Raw genomic sequence first — 25,159 nt, 5'->3', positions numbered from 1 at the left:
CGCAGTAGTTCCCAATACACAACGTCACTCAGCAAAGCTGCAGTGACCTAACCCCCAGCGTACAGCGCCGCTGTCCCCGGCGCACTACAACGCTCAGCAAGCCCTGAGAGTGTCCGTGCCTGCCGGGGACACAGAGTACCTGAAAGTTGCAGGGCCTTGTCCCTGAACGGCACTCCCGCTCCACATCCAGCAGGTTCTATGGGTCTGTGGATGGAGCCCGGCCCCAGGGCTTGGGGGCCGGCAAGATCCCACTTCCACAGAGCCCTCCAGGGGATGTGGAAGGAAAACAGCATGTGGGCTCCAGCCTCCGTACCAGCAATAGGTACCTCAACCTTACAAGCACCAACCGCGGGTGAGAAGGGAGCATGCTGGGGGCCCCATATGGGCCCTCTTTTCTTCCATCCGATAGAGCCAGCAGCTACTGCTGACTACAAACAGTGGAGCTATGCGTGGATGTCTGACCTCCTTCGCACAAAGCAGAAAACTGGTGAGCCAGTGATCCCACTGGGGGTGTATAGCCAGAAGGGGAGGGGCCTTACACTTTTTAGTGTAATTGCTTTGTGTGGCCTCCGGAGGCAGTGCTATACACCCAATCGTCTGGGTCTCCCAATAGAGCGCCGAAGAAAACGCTTATCTGGATAAGCGTGGTGTTTCTGAACTGCTTCTCTGAAGTCAGAGTGGCCAGAAAAGTACTCAATTTACGCTTGAGATACTGAAATGGAATGTCTCCTGCTGTGAAGCTGACTCCTCCACTGGAGGAGCTGAGGGAGAAATATCCAACATTCCATTGATGGACGCTATAAGATCATTCACTATGGCGTCACCATCCGGTGTATCCGGATTGAGAGCGGTCTCAGGATCAGAGTCCTGATCAGCTACGTCTGCCTCATCATACAGAGAGTCCTCCTGCTGGGACCCTGACCAGTGATGAAGCCGAGTGCCGCTCCCAGCGAGCTCGCTTAGGCTGTCTGGGACTGTCGTCCGTGTCAGAGCCTTCACCCTGGGATGCATGGGACCCCCCCGTAGCACTGATTTGTTCCAAATGAGGGTGGCCAGGGAGCATTGAATCAACATTGCCCATGGTCTGTCTGGACTGCAAAGTCTCTAAGATGTTAGTCATAGTCACAGACAATCTATCAGCCGAAACTGCAACTCCGTCCCTGTCCCTGGACAGGGTTCACAGGTGGTTCCTTTGGCCACCTCTAGCAGAGACCCCGGCTGAGCAAGTGCTACAGGGGAGCATTGAACACAATGGGGGTCAGTGGAACCTGCCGGTGGAACAGTATCACATGCAGTACAAGCAGCATAGAAAGCCTGTGCCTTGGCACCCTTGCTTTTTTGCTGCTGTTGTCTAGCCATCTAGGAGAGTATATAGCCAAGAATAGCGACCGTACAGTGCAATGTATAGCATACAAGCATAAAGTACAAATGAACACTTCAGCACATGCAATACAAGCAGCATAGAAAGCCTGTGCCTTAGCACCCTTGCTTTTTGCTGCTGTTGTCTAGCCATCTAGGAGGGTATATAGCCAAGAATAGCGACCGTACAGTGCAGTGTATAGCATACAAGCATAAAGTACAAATGAACACTTCGGCATTAGTGGGGTCAGCACTTCAGGTGCTGCTTACCGCCCGCACAAAAGCGGGTGTGTGGTCGCCAGAATCCTGTGACTGGTTGCCCAGAGCTTGTCTCCCTTCTCCAGCTCAGACTGCAAACAGGAATGGCTGCCGGCGTCCTGTCAAGAGGGGCGGGCCGTGGGCGTGCCCCAGACAAGAGCGGGAAACTGGCGTCCCACTGTGTCCAGTGAGGGGGCTGGAGAATGCAAAGCAGACTCCAGCTCTCGGCACTGACTTTATAAGCGCGGCCGTCCTATGTGCACGGCCAGCGCGGAAGTCCCCGGCGCACCACAAGTCCCAGCCGCGCCACAGTGTAAAAACACCCAGCAGCGGCCGGCGCGGCAGTTCCTAATACATGGTGTGTGTGTGCGCGATGTGTACGGGGACACAGAGTACCTTAATGTAGCAGGGCCCTGTCCCTGACGATACTCAGCTTCATATCCAGCAGGTTCTCTGGGTCTGTGGATGGAGCCCGGTCTCAGTGCCTGGAGACCGGTAAGATCCCACTTCACCCAGAGCCCTGAGGGGGATGGGGAAGGAAAGCAGCATGTGGGCTCCAGCCTCTGTACCCGCAATGGATACCTCAACCTTAACAAACACCGCCGACAAGAGTGGGGTGAGAAGGGAGCATGCTGGGGGCCCCATATGGGCCCACTTTTCTTCCAACCGACATAGTCAGCAGCTGCTGCTGACTAAAAACAGTGGAGCTATGCGTGGATGTCTGACCTCCTTCGCACAAAGCATGAAAACTGAGGAGCCCGTGATCCCACGGGGGGTGTATATGCAGAAGGGGAGGGGCCTTACACTTTTAAGTGTAATACTTTGTGTGGCCTCCGGAGGCAGTAGCTATACACCCAATTGTCTGGGTCTCCCAATAGAGCGACGAAGAAAGTTAGTTTATAATTATATGAAATCTACAATTCAGCCTAGTCAGTAATCACTAACTAGAATATATTGTAGGCTTCATATACAGTGGAAAACAGGGTGGAAAGGAAATGCAATGAAGTGGTGCTGGGAAAAAAAAACAAACCAACAATTAAACGCCTCAAAATATGGTTTTCAAATTTATTGGTCAAGAGTGAGAAACAGCTATACATATGCCAAAGCTGGAAGAAAGGGAAGAGACATAGCCAAAAAAAAAAAAATATATATATATAAAATGCAAAAAAAAAAATAAAAATAAAGATATCACACCTTCAAATTTCATATGGAAGAAAAAAAAAATTCATTATGCATTAAAGATTATGGCAGGCACAATTATTTTAAGTACTGTTAAAGCAAATAAAAAAAAACAAACAAAAAAAAAAAACCCAGGAACTCAAATTCACAAAGAGAGGCTGCATGTTATAGTTACAACATTTAATATCTTCTTAAACTAAAAAAAACATTAAGTTATTAAAATGGTCTCAGTAAGCGGAGTTCAAAGAAAAAAAATAAAAATAAATTCAAATTCCCCATGCAGCACTCATGTTCATGCTGCTAGACATTCCGGCAAGTCCGTTCACTCCTAGCGAGCCACGTGTTCCACTGCTGTAGTAACTGTTGTTTAGACCACTTTGATTTCCTTAATAAAATAGAAAAAAATATATATGATTTAGAAACATTTAAGGGAAGCAGAATAAGAGAAATCTCTCACTATTATAAATTTCTCAATCTAAACCCCTTAATAAACACCATCACCAGAAACTGATCTACTGTATAAAGGGAACCTGTCCTCTATGAAAATGCAATCCAGTTTACCAGCAGCATGTTATTCAGCAGGGGTAGATGAGCAGATTTATATGTAAGTAACCACGTAAAGAAAAGATTCCGTATAACCTGTGTTTTCGGCCATTTGGTGAGTTTTTTTTTTTTTACCTCAGTATTTTATTTGTAAGCCAAAACCAGAAGTAAAACAATGAGGAAAAAAAAAAAATAAAAGAAACACTGCACCTAGAATATGCGTTCTGACCTATCAGCAGACGCATGTGTGCCCTAATTACACCTCCCTACCCATCCATGTGTTCTAAAATTGTATAATATGAAAGTAACATTTTATTACCTTCATATTTCGTATGTAAATAGCAGGGAATGTGGTCACGGGCGGCGCCTTGTCCCATGGACGTCTGCATGTTTCCGTGGTATCACGCCCCTGTGGGCGTGATACCATGAAGCGACGTCCCCATCGCTCATTCTATCCTGCGCGCATTGCAGCAGGCTTAGTTTCCGGGTGTGCAATCGCCGGCTTCAGACTCGCATTGCGCATGCTTAGTGCGCGTCTGAAACTGACAAGGAGAACCCGGAAGAGAAACCTGCAATGCGCACAGGATAGAATGAGCAATGAGGACATCGCTCCATGGCATCACGCCCACAGGGGCGTGATACCACGGAAATATGCAGACATCCATAGGGCAAGACGCCGCCCCTGTGATCACATTCCCTGCTATTTACATACGAAATATGAAGGTAATAAAACATTACTTTCCTATTATACAATTTTATAACACAGGGATGGGTAGGGAGGTGTAATTAGGGAACACGTGCGTCTGCTGATAGGTCAGAACGCATATTCTAGGTGACAGGTTCCCTTTAAGGCTTTATTTACCCACACATAGTTTTGGCTTACAAATACTGGAGGGAAAAAACCCCCAAAAAAACATACCCTCAAATAATTAACAAGTACGTGTGACCTGATCGCTTAAACCTCTGCTTTTTGTGTGATTTTTGGTCCAGTGGTTAGTCACATTAGCAAATGACAGCTTTTTTAGAATAAGCGTGGATACGGAGACAGTGGTCAGTCACTGACAGGTCCACCAACTGTATTGAAATCCTACAAAAGAGCAGATTTAAACATTGAGAACACAGGTTGACTATTGGGTGAATTTACCTCAGTATTTGGAAGCAGATATATTCTGCTCAGCTCCCCCTGCTCTACAACCTGCCATATGCAGATTAGACTATTTAACCCCTTCACACCAGATATTTTTCCATTTTCATCCTGCTCCTAGTCTTCTGAAAGCCATAACTTTATTTTTCGGAAAATATAGCCATAAGGGTTTTTTTTGCTGGACAACCAGTACTTTTGAATGACTCCATTTATTTAACCAGTGTATTGGAAAACTGGGAAAAAAAAAATTTCAAATGTGAGGAAAGTGAAAAAAGTGGAACTCCACAATGGGTTTCTTAAATTCAACAGGTTCCGTATATAGTAAAACTGATGAGTTGTTATGATGCCTCAAGTCTGTACGAGTTCATAGATATCAAACATGTATACTTTTATCTAAGGGGTGAAACAAAATTCAGAAGCTTGTCCAAAAAAAGAATGCTTTTGTCGCCATTTTCGGAGACCCAAAAAGTTATCATTTTTCAGGATCTGGGGCTCTGTGACAGCTTATATAATTATTAATTATACCATTTGTGTAGATGCGATGTTTTGATGGCCTGTTACTGCATGTTAATGCAATGTTGCGGCAACAAACGAAAAAAATAAAAGTTTTTTTTTCACTACGCTGTGCACCAATCAGATTGATTTTATAAATTGATTGGGCATTTCTGAATGTGACAATACCAAACATGTGCATTTTTGTTAATTGCTTTATTATCAATGGGGCCAATCAGGTGGGGGAGGTGAGATTTGAACTCTTTTTTTAACTAGTGTTTGACTACATACAAGAGATCGCTTTTGCCGACTCTTAAAGGAAGTAACTGACAGTGTCAGGGGGATCATCTGACCCCATACTGTCATGGTAACACACTGGCGCCCCGTGATCGTGTCAAGCACAGCGAATAGCGCGATCCCCACCACGGCCTTTTACACCAGTCTGTCAGAGTTTGAAAGCATGATCTAAGGGGTTTACAGGTGCAGACTAGTCTCTGATCCACCTGCGCCTCTTAGCCGCACGTCTCCTAATCAGACCAGCAGACATGTGCAGGGATTACCGCAGTAACTGGACAGACACTGCCAAGGGCGTACCAGTACATCCTTGGTCGTAAAGGGGTTAAAGAAATTTTCTTTAAGAAATTTTCAGTTTATACAGAGTGCCTCCACTAATGAATGCTCTCCACAGATTGTACTTTTTTTCCTTGTTTTTAAAGATATGCCTCAGTAATAATCATGCAAATTTTCCCTTCAACAACTGGGCGTATAACAGAACCTGGGCACATTGCCATACTGTGATTGGTTAGTAATAAGAAAACTTACCATAACCACTTAAGCTGGCTTGACTTCCATATCCTGCACCATAACTGCCACTCATGGCCTGTGAGCCAGGACTGCCATAATTTGTTTGTGTGCCTGCTGCTGCAAAATTATCAAAACAATATGAAAATTAAAAACAGTTCCCTGGTTACTGCACAACAACAACCAGAAGACACCATAAACACTAGTGATATTTATGTAGTAGTTTGGATCAACAGGTTTTAAAAATATTAATCTAAAAAACTTATAGCACACAAATATGACTCATACGTACCAAGTCCTCCCATCATCTGGCTACTGTACGCACTGCTAGATCCACCAGCTGTTGAGTTCAGAAATAGCTCCACATATCTGTGCTCTATATAGATATAAAAAGAAAAAAAATTATGTACGTTTCAAAATTTACATAAACCTAACCCGGAAGTGTATTTTTTTATTTTTTTTTTTAAAAAAAATCACTTTTCTCCCTTTTTCCAAAATCTATGTTTTTACTTTTTATTCCACATAACCAGATCATGGCTTGCTATTTTTGTATGACACCTTTCATTGTAACATATTACGTAGTGAAAATTAAAATAATTTAGGGGAGAAAAGGCTTAGAAAACACCTCCTGCAAATAATGAAAATGTGTGTCAGAGGTCAATAAGGGGTTAAGTCATGTAAAATTGGCTTTAACACTAACGTGATAATTACATGGCCAGGGCAGACTTATTCCCTGGAATCCTTGAATTCAGACCTTACATTGTACAATAAAGATTAAAACCTTCTGAACATATGACAGGATATTACCAGTATGTTTCATGTTGGGTCCATCTCTGATGTGCATTATCTCCTTAGCCTGCATCAATGCTAAGCTGCAAAAAATGCTCTTAACTTTTTAAATGTGTTGTCAAATCTGACAGTGGCATTTACAGTCCACTGCCCAGGGGCTGGCTAGCATTTATAGGAGGCAGTGATTTTACCTACAGTGGTACCTCGCTTAACAAGTAACCCACTTAACGAGAATTTCGCTTAACAAGCAAAGCTTTCTGTAAATTTGTAACCCGCTTTAAAGAGAAAGCTTTGCTGTACGAGCGAAATCCTCACTGCACACACTTCCGGTTCAGTCCATCCACCGTGCTGTGACCCGCACTTGCAGTCCACACAAAAACACATGTATGCACAAACACACACGCACATACAGTATGCTCACCTTACCTTCCATTCCACCGCCGGTCTCATGGTTCTTGTAGTTCCCGGGTACATAGCAACGTCCTCGCGGCGAACTACAAGACCCAGGAGGCCTGCGATGGAATGGAAGGTAAGGTGAGCATATAATATAACAATGTGTACCTTTCGTTTCATCGCCGGCCTCCTGGGTCCTGTATTTCGCTGCTCCACTCCAGGCTGTGTATCGGCATCCATAGCAACGAGGCAGGAACTTCCTGTCACCGCTACTAAAAGGCAGCGCGCTGGCCAATCAGAGGCAAGCAGCTCTGCCTTTGACGTCAGCACTCTGGCCAGGAAGTTCCTCCCTTGTCGTTATGGTAACGCGATACACCGCCCGGCGCCGTACCAGAGAAGAGCAAGTCCCAGGAGACTGGCGATGGAATGGAAGGTAAGGTGAGCATATAATATGTGCGTGTGTGCACTTGTACGAGCTTGTGTGTGCGCATGTACGAGCTTGTACATGTTTGTGTGTGTTTGTACATGTTTGTGTGTGTTTGTACATGTTTGTGTGGAATGACAATAGGGGACCAGGATGGAAAATTTAACACGTTGTGGAACGAATCGTTTGCATTGCAATGATTTCCTATGGGAAGGTGCGTCTTATAATCCGAATGTAGCTTACCAGGAGGTGGAGGAGAGGGGTCACAGGAGGCAAAGCTCTCTGCTCAAGATCTCATCTGTGCACGCGCCGGCTACAGCCCATTCATCTTCCAGCAGTGGAGAGCTGGGTGACCTTTGCTGCACCCTCCCCCAGCTCTGATTGGAGAGATCAGCCTTGTGACCATCTCTCCAATCACCGTGTATGTAGGGCCGGTGATCTGTAGGTGATCGCTCTCCTCAGCTTCTCCGTCCGTGGAAGCTGAGGAGAACGATCCCTGCGGGTGACCATCGGTAAGTCACCCCGATCCACCGCTGTCCCCGATCATCCGCCGCTGCAGCCACTGCCCCAGATCATCTGCTGCGCCCCTGCACCTCCATCTGCTCCTTCTGCTGCCTCCCCCCCATCCGCAGCCGCTGTGCCCCTGCATTTGCAACCGCACTCCCCATCAGCCGCTGCGCCCCTCCCCGATCTGCTGCCCGCACTCTCCCATCCTTTTCATCTGCTGCCCCCTCTCCCACTTCTCCCCCTCGGATCTGCTGCCTCTTCCATCTGCTGCGATCATGCTGCCTAGATCCATCCTGTAAGGTAGCTATCCCCAATCTCACCTCCAGGGTGGATAAAAATCAATTTATTTTTTTTTTAAAAAAACAAAAAAAAAACAAACGGATTTTTTGATTTAAATCGGATTTTTTTCAATAAACTGCTTTTTGAGTTAAATATTTTACCATCCAAAGGTTCTTCCATCATGATAAAGCTGAGTTATTTAACTCAGTAGAATAAAGGCTGTATATGTGTAACATTCACAATGCCATGCTCTTCCAGAGGTTTCTGTAGGATTAGTGGGCAGTTTCTCTCCTATATTATCACAGATGCAGTTCTTAAAACTGAATTTGACTCCGCAGAGGTCCCAGCCTCTTCTTCACGGCAAAAATATTACAACATGAACAGGAGTTGAGAAAAAGACCTTAATCCTATTGTTCTACAAACCTATGAATACAGAATCAACCCCTTCAGTGCCAAGTCCAAGAAGTTAGACAATATGTTTCTGATTGTTTGGAGTGGAATAGATCTGCACAACACAAGAAGAATGTGAATCTAAGTGTGAGGAGGAGGAGGAAGGGCAAGCAGACAAGAAAATGAAAGTGAAACTGAGCACAATACTGCAGCATAGCCACAGACAGACAAGTCTGGATCTGTTTGTGTGTACGATCTGAGGTTTATTACATTATTTCCTTATAATGGCAGCAGGCCGTAAAAGAGATCCAGTTTGGGAATATTTTAATAAAGCTCATTCGCCTATCGGTAAGGCAGGCATGCGTGCAAAATGCAAACGATGCAACAAAGATGCAAGGCCTGGTGGCGCGAATGAGGCAACATCATGAGAAGTGCGGTGATGAAGATGACCAAAGAAACACATCAGAACAGGCAGGATCTTCAAGTTGGTAAACATTTTTATTGAATCCTATTTCTAAAGACTGAACTGTCATGTATGAGAAAAATTATATTTCTTATTACTGCATGTTACGGTCATTTGGTACAGTTATTAAGAAAAACAAATATTCCTTTTGGGGCAGTGATGTGTTGTGTACAATAAACAGAAATTGTATAATAAACAATAAAATAACAGCATTGACTTTTTTTGTTTAGGGGAATTCATGGATTCTGGAAACTATCCACCTCCAAGATCACAATCATCTTGTTCTACAGTTTCAGAGTTATCCATCCAGGATAGTGCTTCATTAGCAGCAGCATCATCATCATCAGACACCCACAGCCACATCTCACCATCACCCAAAAGGAAGAAAAAACCTTTACCTCCTGGAACCACCATAGATAGGTTTGTGATAAGAACTAGCAGATTAGAAAAAGAGTTGATTGATGAAAAAATTGCCCAGTTTATTTATGCAACAAACTCTTCTTTCCGTCTGACTAAGAACCCACATTTCATTAATATGGTTCAGTCACTGAGACCAGGATACAGTCCACCCAGCAGAGCTGATGTTGCAGGGAAACTGCTGGATCAAGTGTATGACAGAAATGGAGCAATGTGCAACAGCTCTGAAGGGTAAAATTGTTAACCTAAGTATTGATGGGTGGAGTAATGTCCACAATGATCCTATTGTACGTGCTTGTATGACAGAAGAAGGTAAAGTCTTCCTTGCACAAACAACTGATACGTCAGGAAATGCACACAGCAGAATACTTACAAGTGGCAGTAAAAGCTATAACGACATGTGAACAAAAATTCAAATGTCTAGTACGCAGTTTGGTCACTGACAATGCTGCAAACGTATCCAAGATGAGAAGAGATTTAGAAGAGCAGGGAATACAAAGCTGCTAATAACATATGGTTGCAGTGCTCATTTGATGCACCTCTTAGCCAAAGACTTAAGTGTTCCAGAAATAAAGGCTAATGTTGTTGAAATTGCTAAATACTTCCGTAATAATCATTTTGCTGCAGCAGCTCTGAAAAGGATGGGTGGAACCAAGCTAACGCTCCCACAAGATGTTAGATGGAACTCTGTGGTGGACTGTTTTGAGCAGTATATCAAAAACTGGCCTATTCTGATGACACTTTGTGAAGAAAATCGAGATAAAATAGATGGCACTGTCACGGCCAAAATCCTCAACATTGGGCTTAAGAGAAATGTTGAACATATGCTGAGCTTCCTGAAACCAATCTCTCAAGCTTTAAACAAAATACAGAAAAATAGCTGTTTTATTGCGGATGCTGTTGAAATTTGGAAGGAACTGAGTGAACACTTAAAAACAGAACTACACATGGACAGAATTAAATTACAAGCAGTAATCAAACGAATGGGACAAGCACTGACTCCAGCTCATTTTTTGACAAATATTGTCAATATCCAATATCAGGGTCAAAACCTAAGTGCTGAGGAAGAGGAGTTAGCTATGACATGGGTATCCAGCAATCATCCATCTTTAACCCCTTAAGGACGAAGCCAGTTTTGTACTTAATGCCCAGGCCATTTTTTGCAATTCTGACCAGTGTCCCTTTATGAGGTTATAACTCTGGAACGCTTCAACGGATCCCGGTGATTCTGAGATTGTTTTTTCGTGACATATTGTACTTCATGACAGTTATAAATTTAGAACGATATTTTTTGCTTTTATTTGTAAAAAAAAAAAAAAAAAACGGAAATTTGATGAAAATTGTTACAATTTTGCAATTTTCAAACTTTTAATTTTTATGCCCATAAACCAGAGAGTTATGTCACACAAAATAGTTAATAAATAACATTTCCCACTTGTCTACTTTAGATCAGCGCAATTTCTGAAACAAAATTTTTTGGTGTTAGGAAGTTAGAAGGGTTCAAAGTTCATCAGCAATTTCCCATTTTTTCAACAAAATTCACAAAACCATTTTTTTTAAGGACCACATCACATTTGAAGTGACTGCCTAGGTGACAAAAAATACCCTAAAGTGACACCATTCTAAAAACTGCACCCCTCAAAGTACTCAAAACCACATCCAAGAAGTTTATTAACCCTTCAGGTGCTTCACAGGAACTAGAGCAAAGTGGAATGAAAAAAAGCAAAAAATAAAATTTTACCTAAAATGTTGTTCTACCCCAAATTTATTCACTTTTAGAAGAAATAACACAACAAAATGGACCCCAAAACTTGTTCCCCACTTTCTTATGAACGCGTTAATACCCCACATGTGGTCAGAAACCTCTGTTTGGACAAATGGGAGGGCTGGGAACAGAAGGAGCAATATTTGAATTTTGGAAAGCAAAGTTGGCTGAAACAGATTGCGGGCACCATGTTGCATTTACAGATCCACTAAAGGTACCTAAACAGCAGAAACCCCTCACAAGTGATACCATTTTGGAAACTAGACCCCTTAAGGCTCCTATCTAAGGGTATAGTGAGAATTTTGGACCCACAGGTACTTCAGATTTTGATAACGTTACATTGTCATATTGAAAATTTTCATTTTTTTTCCTCAAAAATGTTGCTTTAGCATCAATTTTCTCACTTTTTCAAGAGGTAATTCCAAAAATTTGACCCCAATGTTTGTTACCCACTTTTTTATGAGCGCGGTGATACCTCACATGTGGTCTGAAACCTTTGTTTGGACAAGTGGGAGGGCTTGGAACTGAAGGAGCAATATTTGAATTTTGGAAAGGAGATTTGGCTGAAAAAGATTGCAGGCACCATGTCGCATTTGGAGGACCCCTCAGGTACCTTAACAGCAGAAACCCCCCACAAGTGACGCCATTTTGGAAAATAGGCCCCTCAAGGAATTTATCTAGATGTTTGGTGAGTACCCTGAACCCCCAGGTGCTTCACAGAAGTTTATAACGTTGAACCATGAAATAAAAAAAATAAAATTTTACCACAAAATTGTTACTTCAACCAGGTAGCTTTTTTTTCACAAGGGTAACAGGAAAAAAAATCACCATGAAATTTATTGTGCAATTTCTCCTGAGTTTGGCGATACCTTATATGTGGTGGAAATCAACTGTTTGGGCACACGGCGGGGCTCGGAAGGGAAGGAGTGCCATTTGACTGCAAAATTGTCTGGAATCAATAGCGGATGCCATGTTGCATTTGGAGAGCCCCTGAGGTGCCTAAACAGTGAAGCTCCTCAACATGTGGCCACATTTTGGAAAATAGACCCCTCAAGGAATTTATCTAGATGTTTGGTGAGTGCCCTGAACCCCCAGGTGCTTCACAGAAGTTTATAATGTTGAGCTGTGAAAATAAAAAAAAATACATTTTTACCACAAAATTGTTACTTCAACCAGACAGCTGTTTTTTATCAAGAGTAAAAGGAAAAAATTCAGCATAAAATTTATTGTGCAATTTCTCCTGAGTATGCGGATACCTTATGTGTGATGAAAATCAACTGTTTGGGTGCACGGCAAGGCTCGGAAGGGAAGGAGCGCCATTTGACTGCACAATTGGTTGGAATCATTAGCGGACGCTATGTCGCATTTGGAAAGCCCCGAAGGTGCGTAAACAGTGGAGCTCCCCCACAAGTGACCCCATTCTGGAAACAAGACACCTCAAGGCTTTTATCTAGGTGTATAGTGAGCATTTTGAATCCACGAGCACTTCACAGAATTTGATAAGCTTAGGTTGCCATATTGAAAATTTTCATTTTTTTCACAAAAATGTTGATTCAGAATCAAATTTCTCACTTTTTCAAGGAGGCAACAACAAAACATGGATCACAGGTTGTTATCCAATTTCTTGTGAGAGCAGGGATACCCCACATGTGGCAAAAAATCTCTGTTTGGATAAATGGGAGGGCTTGGAATGGAAGGAGCACCATTTGAATTCTGGAATAGTTGAAATAAATTGCACGCACCATGTCACATTAGCAGGGCCCCTTGGGTACCTATACATCAGAAACCCCCCACAAGTGACCCCATTTTGGAAACTGGACCCCTCAAGGATTTTATTCAGGAGTATAGTAAGCATTTTGATTCCACAGGTCCTTCACAAAAATGTTGCTGTAGCAACAAATTTCTCACTGTTAGGCTATGTGGCCATGATCCAGCGACACGGCATCTAGTACACCGTGTCAGCCTTACTGCAGAGATGTGAGTGTTGTCCACGGGAGAATGCAGCTGCCCGTGCCCACGATTTGGGTTCAGGCTGCTGTGGAATTCGCTCTATTCTACGTGCAGAGAACACCCTAGTCTCCGCAGCATAAATTGACATGCTGAGGCTCGGGAAGCTGCACCACAGGTCGGTTGATGCTGCGGAGAAAAGAAGCACATTGGGCATGGGATTTCTAAAATTCCTTCCACTGTGCCTCTACTGCACAATGCAGCGTTATGGACACAGGAAAAACACTCTGCGCCCAAAACGCTGCAAACCCCGATTGTGGGCACACAGCCTAAAATGCTACAGTGGATGAATGGATAGATGTCAAACACATATAACATCCCACCCCCTGCATATTCTAAGCTGGCGCCCTTCAGTGACTTATGTGGCACTAAAGGGTGCCTAGCCTTTTATTTAGCCCAAAAAGAAAAAAAAAAAATTAAAATAAATGACGTGAGGGCCCCCCTATTTTTGATAGCCAGCTAGGGTAAAGCAGACAGCTGTAGCCTGCAAACCACAGCTGACAGCTTCACCTTGGCTGGTGATCAATTTGGAGGGCTCCCCAAGCTGTTTTTTTTTAAAAAAAATTTATAATTAAAAAACAAACAAACGTGGGGTCCCCCCAAATTAGGTCACCAGCCAAGGTGAAGCGGACAGCTGGGGTCTGGTATTCTGATGGTGGGAAGAGCCATGGTTATTGGACTCTTCCCAGCCTAAAAATAGCAGGCCGCAGCCGCCCCAGAAGTGGCGCATCCATTAGATGCGCCAATCCTGGCGCTTTGCCCCAACTCATCCCGCGCCCTGGTGCGGTGGCAAACGGGGTAATAAATGGGGTTGATACCAGATGTGTAATGTCACCTGGTATCAAGCCCAGCAATTAGTTATGTCACGGCATCTATTTGATACCAGACATAACTAATTGACAGTAATACAAAAAAAAAATTTATTTGAAAAAACACTCCCCAACCATCCCTCTTTGACCAATTTATTGAAAAGAAAAAAAAAAAATCTCCTGTAAGCTATTTTGGAAGTCCCACGATCTTCTAGAATACGGTGGGCACGCTCAGGGAACGTGTCCCCCATTTTCTAGGAGTGCAGACCCTTCATTTGAGGAGAGTGGGTGCAAAGAATCTGCACCCACTCTCCCCGGGTCACAGCTGCAGAGTGCGAGCAGCAGCAGCAGCGTCTCTGCAAGCAAAGCAGGAAGCTGAGCTGACAGCCGTGCTCTGCACAGGTGACCGGCGTCTGCTGTGAAGGAGGAGGGGGCCGCGGGGATCAGCGCTCCGACAGGTACGGGGGACACCGGGGAACACCGGGGTGGGAATAGGGGTGACCTGGCAGGGCCTGGGGAGGAGTTTTCTGTCGCATGTGTGATGGCACATGCGACAGAAGTCAAAGGAAATGGGTAAATGCGGGCGGTGCGCTGCTGTGCGCGCCGCCATCTTGGATTTTTTGGGGGGGGGGGGGGGTTTTGGGGTCGGGGGGGGGGGGGCACTTTGGCGACCCCAGGGGACAGGGGGAGGAGAGTTATCTCCCAGCTGACATGTTTGATCATGCCAGATGGGAGATAAATCATTGTTTACCAGCGCTGTGATTTACTATAACATGATCATCGGTATACGGTGTATACCGGTGATCATGTGAGCGGGGACCGGAAAAACCGGCCTGAATCATGATCTCCAGGGTCTCTCAGCTACCCCCAGTAGCTGAAACCCCAGAGATTTTCTGACGCTGGGGGGCGCTATTTACCTTTTTCTGACCGCCGTTTATAGACGGCGGATCAGAATAAGGACCTGATTCTGCCGCCGTTTATCTCCGTAAGGCTGTCGTAATGGGGTTAATGCCAACTATAATAAACTTCAGAGCTAAGGGGGAACCATTCAAGAAATATAGGTTTGCTGAAGATATTTTAAGGAAGGTCACACCAGTAAACTGGTGGAAGTCACTTAAGCGCTTGGATTTAGAGACTGTTTAAGTAATGATGTCACTTAACAGCAGTAGCTTCTTCTGCAGGCGTTGAAAGAATATTCTCTTCCTTTGGACTCATTCATTCTAAATTGAGAAATCGGTTGGGACCCAATAAAGCAGGAAAGCTTGTTTTTCTTTTCCAGATTATGAATAGGAACAAAGAAGAAGAGGATGATGACGACAAGTGAGCTACACAGGACAGCAGGGACAGTAGTATTTAAGTTTTTCATGTGTCGGCTGGGCTGACAGTCTAAGTTTCTTTATATATATATATATATATATATATATATATATATATATATATATATATATATATATATATATATATATATATATATATATATATATATATATATATATATATATATATATATATATATTTTGTTCAGCCAAATTAGTTAACAAACATGGATGTTTGTTTAAGCAAATAACTTATGCTGTAATGTTGTTATTGTTTCAGTTGAATAAATCTATTTAAATTGTTATTAAGGTCAGGATTATTTTTCTCCTTCCTAAGTACAACAGAACAGTGGTGTCCAAATATGAATGATTAACCCATTAAACTGGGGAGAAAAAAGTAATATAAAAAGTGATTCTAAAAATCTTCATCTACTTGCATGTTAAAGTAGCAAGAACTAGTTTAGGTAGAAACTTTGATTTAAATCACTGATTTAAATCAAGCCTTACTGACTAGTGATTTAAAATCAGTTAGATTTAAATCAAATCCGCCCTGGTACATAGTGTTTTAACAAAAAGAAGACCTCCCCCAAAAATAAGCTCTAGCAGGGATTTTCAGCATTTTCGGAGCAAGGCTTAAATATAAGCCCTCCCCCGAAAATAAGCCCTAGTCGTGGATCTATAATGAAGTGTCCGTGCAGCTAAAAAGGTTACAGATACTGCAGGACACTTCATTATAGACAGCGGCACCCAGCAATTACAGTCACCCGACACAGAGCGGCAGGACCTGTAGCTATCGCACACATCAGCACACACATCAGCTCACACACAATCAGCACACACAATCAGCACACACAATCAGCACACACATCAGCTCACACATCAGCTCACACACAATCAGCACACACATCAGCTCACACACAATCAGCACACACACAATCAGCACACACACAATCAGCACACACAATCAGCACACACAATCAGCACACACAATCAGCACACACAATCAGCACACACAATCAGCACACACAATCAGCACACACAATCAGCACACACAATCAGCACACACAATCAGCTCACACACAATCAGCTCACACACAATCAGCTCACACACAATCAGCTCACACACAATCAGCACACACATCAGCACACACATCAGCACACACATCAGCACACACACACAATCAGCACACACACTCATCAGCTCACACACTCATCAGCTCACACACTCATCAGCTCACACACTCATCAGCACACACACTCATCAGCTCACACACTCATCAGCTCACACACTCATCAGCTCACACACTCATCAGCTCACACACTCATCAGCTCACACACTCATCAGCTCACACACTCATCAGCTCACACACTCATCAGCTCACACACTCATCAGCTCACACACTCATCAGCTCACACACTCATCAGCTCACACACACACACATCAGCTCACACACACACACATCAGCTCACACACACACACATCAGCTCACACACACACACATCAGCTCACACACACACACATCAGCTCACACACACACACATCAGCTCACACACACACACATCAGCTCACACACACCAGCTCACACACACACACACACATCAGCTCACACACACACACACACACACATCAGCTCACACACACACACATCAGCTCACACACACACACATCAGCTCACACACACACACATCAGCTCACACACACACACATCAGCTCACACACACACACATCAGCTCTCACACACATCAGCTCTCACACACACACACACACACACACACACACACACACACACAATCAGCTCACACACACACACATCAGCTCACACACACACACATCAGCTCACACACACACACACATCAGCTCACACACACACACACCAGCTCACACACACACACACACACACACCAGCTCACACACACACACACACACACACCAGCTCACACACACACACACACACACACCAGCTCACACACACACACACACACACATCAGCTCACACACACACACACACACATCAGCTCACACACACACACACACACACACACATCAGCTCACACACACACACACACACATCAGCTCACACACACACACACACACATCAGCTCACACACACACACACACACATCAGCTCACACACACACACACATCAGCTCACACACACACACACATCAGCTCACACACACACACATCAGCTCACACACACACACATCAGCTCACACACACACACACATCAGCTCACACACACACACACACACATCAGCTCACACACACACACACACATCAGCTCACACACACACACACACACACACATCAGCTCACACACACACACACACACACATCAGCTCACACACACACACATCAGCTCACACACACACACACATCAGCTCACACACACACACACACATCAGCACACACACACACATCAGCTCACACACACACACACATCAGCACACACACACATCAGCTCACACACACATCAGCTCACACACACACACACATCAGCTCACACACACACACACACATCAGCTCACACACACACACACATCAGCTCACACACACACACACATCAGCTCACACACACACACATCAGCTCACACACACACACACATCAGCTCACACACACACACATCAGCTCACACACACACACATCAGCTCACACACACACATCAGCTCACACACACACATCAGCTCACACACACACACATCAGCTCACACACACACACATCAGCTCACACACACACATCAGCTCACACACACACATCAAATCGCATACACACTCACCTCATCCAGCAACACCGATCTCTTCTCGCCGGCAGAATCCTGAGAGGCAGTGCGGTGCAGCGCGACGAACAGGACCTGCGGCAGGACACGCGACTTGCTTCATTCCCTGCGGCCGTAAGCGCTGGATGTGCTGCGCGCGCGTGGCCTGCTGCGCGCGTCAGTATGTCAGCTAGCAGCAGGGTAGGACGGCGTGCAGCACCGACCGGAGATCACATGGAAGACCTGGGAGCCACGCAGAAGTCCTGGTCTGGCGAGTATGAGTCTACTGGGAAGGGTCGGGGGTAGGGGGGGGGGGGGGGGGGGGGGTTTGCGCGGCCTGCTTTTTTAGAGGGGGTGTTTCTCCAAGAATAATACCCCCTTCAAAAGTAAGACGGTGTCTTATTTTTGGAAAAACACGGTAGCAGGGGCACATATATAAGATTCTCTCAGCACAAGAACATTTTTTTTTATTTTTTTTTTAAAAACATCTAATTGTGGAAGTTATTATTCCAAGTCTTATTTATAAAAATAAAAACTTTAAAATGACCATAGTTTGTTTGAAAACGCCATTAAGCAAGAGGCACCACTAACCAAACATCACCATTGAGACAGGGTTGGGTTCCTTGTATAAAAAAAAAAAAAATCCCAAATGGCAAGATACCACAACAAACCTGCCAAGGGAGGGATGCCCACCAAAACTATCAGCCTGGGAGAGGAGGGCATTAATCAAAGAGGTAGCACAGAGACCAAAAGGTTACCCTGAAGGAGCTGCAGAGTTCTCTAGCAGAGAATTAAATCTGTCCACACGACCACAATAAGCCGTATAACGCCATAGAGCTGGCCTTAGAGTGGCCAGAAAAAAAAAAGCTTTTGGTTGGTTATAGCCAAAAATTGGAAGACTCATTTAGTTTTGGAAAAGACATGTGGGAAACTTCTCAAATGTATGGAGGAAGGTGCTGTGGTAAAAGGAGTCCAAAATTGCAGTTTTTGATGATTAAGGTAAAATGTGTTTAGTGACAACTCATCGCCCCAAGAACACCACCCCCAGTGTGAAACATGGTGGTGGCAGAATCATGCTGTGGGGATGTTTTTCGGCAGACGGGACAGGGAAAATAGTGAGGTGAATATAAAATGGTACAAGATGCAGAGAAATTCTTGAGCAAAACCTGTCAACCTATCAGTTGTCTGATAGTGATGAGACTGGGACGGAGGCTCACCTTCATATAAGACAATTGACCCAACGCGTACAGCTAAAGCAAAACCCGAGTGGATTAAAGACAAATGTATTGGAGTGGCCTAGTCAAAGCACAGACCTTAAAACAATTGACAAGGTGTGGTCATACTTGTAGATGGTTTCCTCTGGTAAACAGCAAATCTGAGGAGCTGGCGCAGTTTTGCCTTGAGGAATGGACAAAAATTCCAGTGGCAAGATGTTGAAAGCTCAGACACTTATCTAAAATGACTTGCAGTTGTAATTGCCACAAAAGAAGGCTCTACAAAAATACTAACTTTAGAGGAGTGTATACTTATGCACAATGAAGTTTTAAATTATTTTGTTCTATTTGTTGCTTGCTTCACAATAAAAAGTTGTAAGCATGTTCTTTACATGAACGGATGCAAACCATCAAAAGAGGTTAAATTCCAGGTTGTGAGGTAAAAAAATTGTTTAAAAGAACAGAGTCCTCAGTGGTTGATACCTTTTAATGGCTAACTGAAAAGATGGTAATTGCAAGCTTTCGAGACTACTCAGGTCTCTTCATCAGGCATGGTATAACACAAAATCTGACGAGTCACATATTTATACACAACAGGACTTAGAATAGTGCAGTAAAAAAAAACCAAAAAAAAAAAAACAAGTTATATGAAACAGAACTATCACTATGGCAGGGGGGGGGGCAAACTTGTGGGGCCATAAATACTGCTGCAGTTCAGTGTGAAAGTTTTATTGTCCTTTGTTGTGAGGTAGTAAAACACGAAAAGTGACAAGGGAGGGGTGAATACTTTCACAAGGCACTGTAAACATCTCTTTTTATACACACAGATATCAATATCTCTATATCTACATATCTCATGCATATCCCAGTCAGGAAGGAGTTAAATGGACTGTCCTGGTAAAATAACATTTTTCTCTGGAGACATGGCCAAGTGAAAAAAAGAGAAAAAACAAACAAAAAACAAAGACTCAACTATACTTCTACATACAGAGCAGGACGATCTGTGGTATGGGCAGTCTGGAACCAGTTTTGTCACTGTTCCACCAACTGCTAGGTTGCTGCAGTTTGTGATTGACTGCAAGGGTCATCTGACTTCATTGGATGTTGTGTGATAAATGCGCTGCTTTTTTTTTTTTTTTAAAAAAAAACCCAAAAACATACCCTGCCTTTTAAGTTCTAGTTTGTTTAGGCAACCACTGAAAATTTTTTCACTTGCATCTCACTCAAAAACACCACACAAAATGCATGTATTGAGAGAAAAATACTGGTGCATAAAATGGCCTTTATGTGATATACTCCGCTCTGCCATGACATGTATAAATTGTTACTTATGTATGTAAAGCGCTGTGGAATTAATAGCGCTATATAAATGGATACAATTATTATTATTATTATTACTTACGCATGTTTGCTTTATCTTTGGACATTGCAGCCACAGCATCTTCATGAGTAGCAAACTCAACATCAGCTTCTCCAGTTACCCTGCCATCTGCTCCTATTTCTATGTGAACTCTGACTGGATTCAATGGTGAAAAGAACTGCAAACAGAAAAAGGAGGCTTACTAAGCACACCATACTCTATATTACATACAATGGACAGGCAGTAGTGGTGTTTGTCATATAGCAAGTACAAAAAAGGTGGGTTGAAGGGTGGAGTCTTTACGTACACTTGTTTGCACAGTAAGGCTGTGTTCACACACTGCGTTTTGTACCTGAGTTTTTGGTGCGTTTTTGCTGCAGAAATTTCTTGAGAAATTCTTGTAACCTTTCTGCAGACATTCCCCAGCCAAACCTATGGCAAAAAAAAATTAGCTGTGCGCACACTGCGTTTTTTTCTTAAGAAAATTCTTTCAGTAGATTTTCTTAAGAAAAAGAATGAGCATGTCACTTCTTTTCTGCAGCTAACTGCGTTAGTTACCATAGATAATGGCACAATAACGCAGGGAGCAACCAGTGGTAACGCACCAAAAACGCACCAAATCGCGGTAAAAATACAGGTGCGTTTTTGGTGCGTTTTTTAATGCAGGTGCGCTAATCCTTCACTCAAGAAATTTTCTTAAATTCTTAAAAAAAGCGTGCAGCATAAGCTTTTATAAAAGTCTGTAGCCAACTGCCGATTAAAAGGATTCACCCAGCAGAATTTTGCAGTATAAAGCCAGTGCCACACTGGCACTAGGAAGCCGAATGCCACTTCATTGGACACGTAGAAAGGAGGATGACACAGTCTTCAATAAGATGGTACAGCAGATAGCGCTATGCACAGACTTAAAGGTACCGTCACACATAACGAGATCGCTAGCGAGATCGCAGCTGAGTCACGGTTTCTGTGATGCAGTAGCGATCCCGTTAGCGATCTTGTTATGTGTGACATCTACCAGCGATCAGGCCCCTGCTGTGAGATCTCTAGTCGTTGCAGAATGGTCCAGGCCATTTTCTTCAAAGGCGATGTCCTGCTGGGCAGGACACATCGCTGTGTTTGACACTGTCACAGTGACTGCTGAGATCGTTATACAGGTCGCTACTGCGACCTGTATTGTTCCTGCATCACTGGTAAGATCTGACTCAGTGACATATCACCAGCGACTTACCTGCGATACCTATCAGTTCGCATAGTTTTCGGGATCGCTGGTAAGTAGTGTGTGACTGGGCCTTTACAGACGACTGTGACAGGGAGGAGATAAAGGTCAGTCAACCATAAAGGGGTGGAATAAAGATGCAAAACCCGACCCACAGTCTCAAGACAATGCACACACCAATCAAACAAGGAGCGCATTTTTGGAGTTTTAGATGCTGCAAAAGGTCTAAATCAATCTCAACTTAAAAGGTATCCGCTTCCTAGAACCACTGTGGCACTGGCTTTACTTTATATAACAAAATTCTGCTGGTTGGTTTCTTTTAAGCAATAGAGGCATCAGTAATGGAAAATTGTAGAAGAAGGGAATTTTGTTTACTTACCGTAAATTCCTTTTCTTCTAGCTCCAATTGGGAGACCCAGACACTTGGGTGTATAGCTTATGCCTCCGGAGGCCACACAAAGTATTACACTAAAAGTGTAAAGCCCCTCCCCTTCTGCCTATACACCCCCCGTGCATCACGGGCTCCTCAGTTTTGGTGCAAAAGCAAGAAGGAGGAAAAAATTATAAATTGGTTTAAAGTAAATTCAATCCGAAGGAATATCGGAGAACTGAAACCATTCAACATGAACAACGTGTACACAAAGAACAACAGCCCGAAGGGAACAGGGGCGGGTGCTGGGTCTCCCAATTGGAGCTAGAAGAAAAGGAATTTACGGTAAGTAAACAAAATTCCCTTCTTTGTCGCTCCATTGGGAGACCCAGACACTTGGGACGTCCAAAAGCAGTCCCTGGGTGGGTAAATAATACCTCATAATAGAGCCGTAAACGGCTCCGTCCTACAGGTGGGCAACCGCCGCCTGAAGGACTCGCCTACCTAGGCTGGCATCTGCCGAAGCATAGGTATGCACCTGATAGTGTTTCGTGAAAGTGTGCAGGCTCGACCAGGTAGCCGCCTGACACACCTGCTGAGCCGTAGCCTGGTGCCGCAAGGCCCAGGACGCCCCCACGGCCCTGGTAGAATGGGCCTTCAGCCCTGAGGGAACCGGAAGCCCAGAAGATCGGTAAGCTTCGAGAATTGGTTCCTTGATCCACCGAGCCAGGGTTGATTTGGAAGCCTGTGACCCTTTACGCTGGCCAGCGACAAGGACAAAGAGTGCATCCGAGCGGCGCAGGGGCGCCGTACGAGAAATGTAGAGTCTGAGTGCTCTCACCAGATCTAACAAGTGCAAATCCCTTTCACATTGGTGAACTGGATGAGGACAAAAAGAGGGTAAGGAGATATCCTGATTGAGATGAAAGGGGGATACCACCTTAGGGAGAAATTCCGGAACCGGACTCAGAACCACCTTGTCCTGGTGAAACACCAGGAAAGGGGCTTTGCACGACAACGCTGCTAGCTCAGACACTCTCCGAAGTGAAGTGACTGCTACTAGGAAGACCACTTTCTGCGAAAGGCGTGAGAGAGAAATATCCCTCATTTGCTCGAACGGTGGTTTCTGAAGAGCCATCAGTACCCTGTTCAGATCCCAGGGTTCTAACGGACGCTTGTAAGGAGGGACGATGTGACAAACCCCCTGCAGGAACGTGCGTACCTGTGGAAGTCTGGCTAGGCGCTTCTGAAAAAACACAGAGCGCAGAGACTTGTCCCTTAAGGGAGCCGAGCGACAAAACCTTTTCCAATCCGGATTGAAGGAAGGACAGAAAAGTGGGCAAGGTAAATGGCCAGGGAGAAAAACCCTGAGCAGAGCACCACGACAGGAATATCTTCCACGTCCTGTGGTAGATCTTGGCGGACGTTTGTTTCCTAGCCTGTCTCATAGTGGCAATGACCTCTTGGGATAACCCCGAAGACGCTAGGATCCAGGACTCAATGGCCACACAGTCAGGTTCAGGGCCGCAGAATTCAGATGGAAAAACGGCCCTTGAGACAGCAAGTCTGGTCGGTCTGGTAGTGCCCACGGTTGGCCGACCGTGAGATGCCACAGATCCGGGTACCACGACCTCCTCGGCCAGTCTGGAGCGACGAGGATGGCGCGGCGGCAGTCGGCCCTGATCTTGCGTAACACTCTGGGCAACAGTGCCAGCGGAGGAAACACATAAGGGAGCTGAAACTGCGACCAATCCTGAACTAAGGCGTCTGCCGCCAGAGCTCTGTGATCTTGAGACCGTGCCATGAATGCCGGGACCTTGTTGTTGTGCCGGGACGCCATTAGGTCGACGTCCGGCATGCCCCAGCGGCAACAGATCTCCTGAAACACGTCCGGGTGAAGGGACCATTCCCCTGCGTCCATGCCCTGGCGACTGAGAAAGTCTGCTTCCCAGTTTTCTACGCCCGGAATGTGAACTGCGGATATGGTGGAGGCTGTGGCTTCCACCCACAGCAGAATCCGCCGGACTTCCTGGAAGGCTTGCCGACTGCGTGTCCCGCCTTGGTGGTTGATGTATGCCACCGCTGTGGAGTTGTCCGACTGAATTCGGATCTGTTTGCCTTCCAGCCACGGCTGGAACGCCTTTAGGGCAAGATACACTGCCCTTATCTCCAGAACATTGATCTGAAGGGAGGACTCTGTCTGAGTCCAAGTACCCTGAGCCCTGTGGTGGAGAAAGACCGCTCCCCACCCTGACAGGCTCGCGTCCGTCGTGACCACCGCCCAGGATGGGGGCAGGAAGGATTTCCCCTTCGACAGAGAAGTGGGGAGAAGCCACCACTGAAGGGAAACCTTGGCTGCCCGCGAAAGGGAGACGTTCCTGTCGAGGGACGTCGACTTCCTGTCCCATTTGCGGAGAATGTCCCATTGAAGTGGGCGCAGGTGAAACTGCGCAAAAGGAACTGCCTCCATTGCTGCTACCATCTTCCCTAGGAAGTGCATGAGGCGCCTCAGAGGGTGTGACTGGCCTTGAAGGAGAGATTGCACCCCTGTCTGTAGTGAACGCTGTTTGTTCAGCGGAAGCTTCACTATCGCTGAGAGAGTATGAAACTCCATGCCAAGATATGTCAGTGATTGGGCCGGTGTCAGATTTGACTTTGGGAAATTGATGATCCACCCGAAACTCTGGAGAGTCTCCAGAGCAATGTTCAGGCTGTGTTGGCATGCCCCTTGAGAGGGTGCCTTGACAAGCAGATCGTCTAAGTAAGGGATCACCGAGTGTCCCTGAGAGTGTAGGATTGCCACCACTGTTGCCATAACCTTGGTGAAGACCCGTGGGGCTGTCGCCAGGCCAAAAGGCAGTGCCACGAACTGAAGGTGTTCGTCCCCTATGGCGAAACGCAGGAAG

At 45.0% G+C, this 25,159-nt stretch overlaps 1 protein-coding gene across 1 annotated transcript in view; it reads right to left on the bottom strand.

Annotated features, from left to right (window-relative positions):
* Positions 1-2,653: 2,653 nt before the first annotated feature.
* Positions 2,654-25,159, bottom strand: part of LOC142303301 (heterogeneous nuclear ribonucleoprotein H2-like) — a 108,890-nt gene continuing 86,384 nt past the window's right edge. The window contains exons 9-12 of the mRNA XM_075344565.1: positions 20,710-20,845; positions 6,069-6,152; positions 5,798-5,896; positions 2,654-3,181 (exon numbers count right to left, since the gene is read on the bottom strand). Coding sequence (XP_075200680.1) covers positions 3,063-3,181; positions 5,798-5,896; positions 6,069-6,152; positions 20,710-20,845 — 438 coding nt within the window. The 3' untranslated portion in view covers positions 2,654-3,062. The remainder of the gene's footprint in view (positions 3,182-5,797; positions 5,897-6,068; positions 6,153-20,709; positions 20,846-25,159) is intronic.

The sequence above is a fragment of the Anomaloglossus baeobatrachus genome, chromosome 4 (assembly GCF_048569485.1).
Source record: "Anomaloglossus baeobatrachus isolate aAnoBae1 chromosome 4, aAnoBae1.hap1, whole genome shotgun sequence".
NCBI lineage: Eukaryota > Metazoa > Chordata > Amphibia > Anura > Aromobatidae > Anomaloglossus > Anomaloglossus baeobatrachus.
Note: the sequence above shows the minus strand (reverse complement) of the source record. Positions and strands in the feature narration are given on the sequence as shown.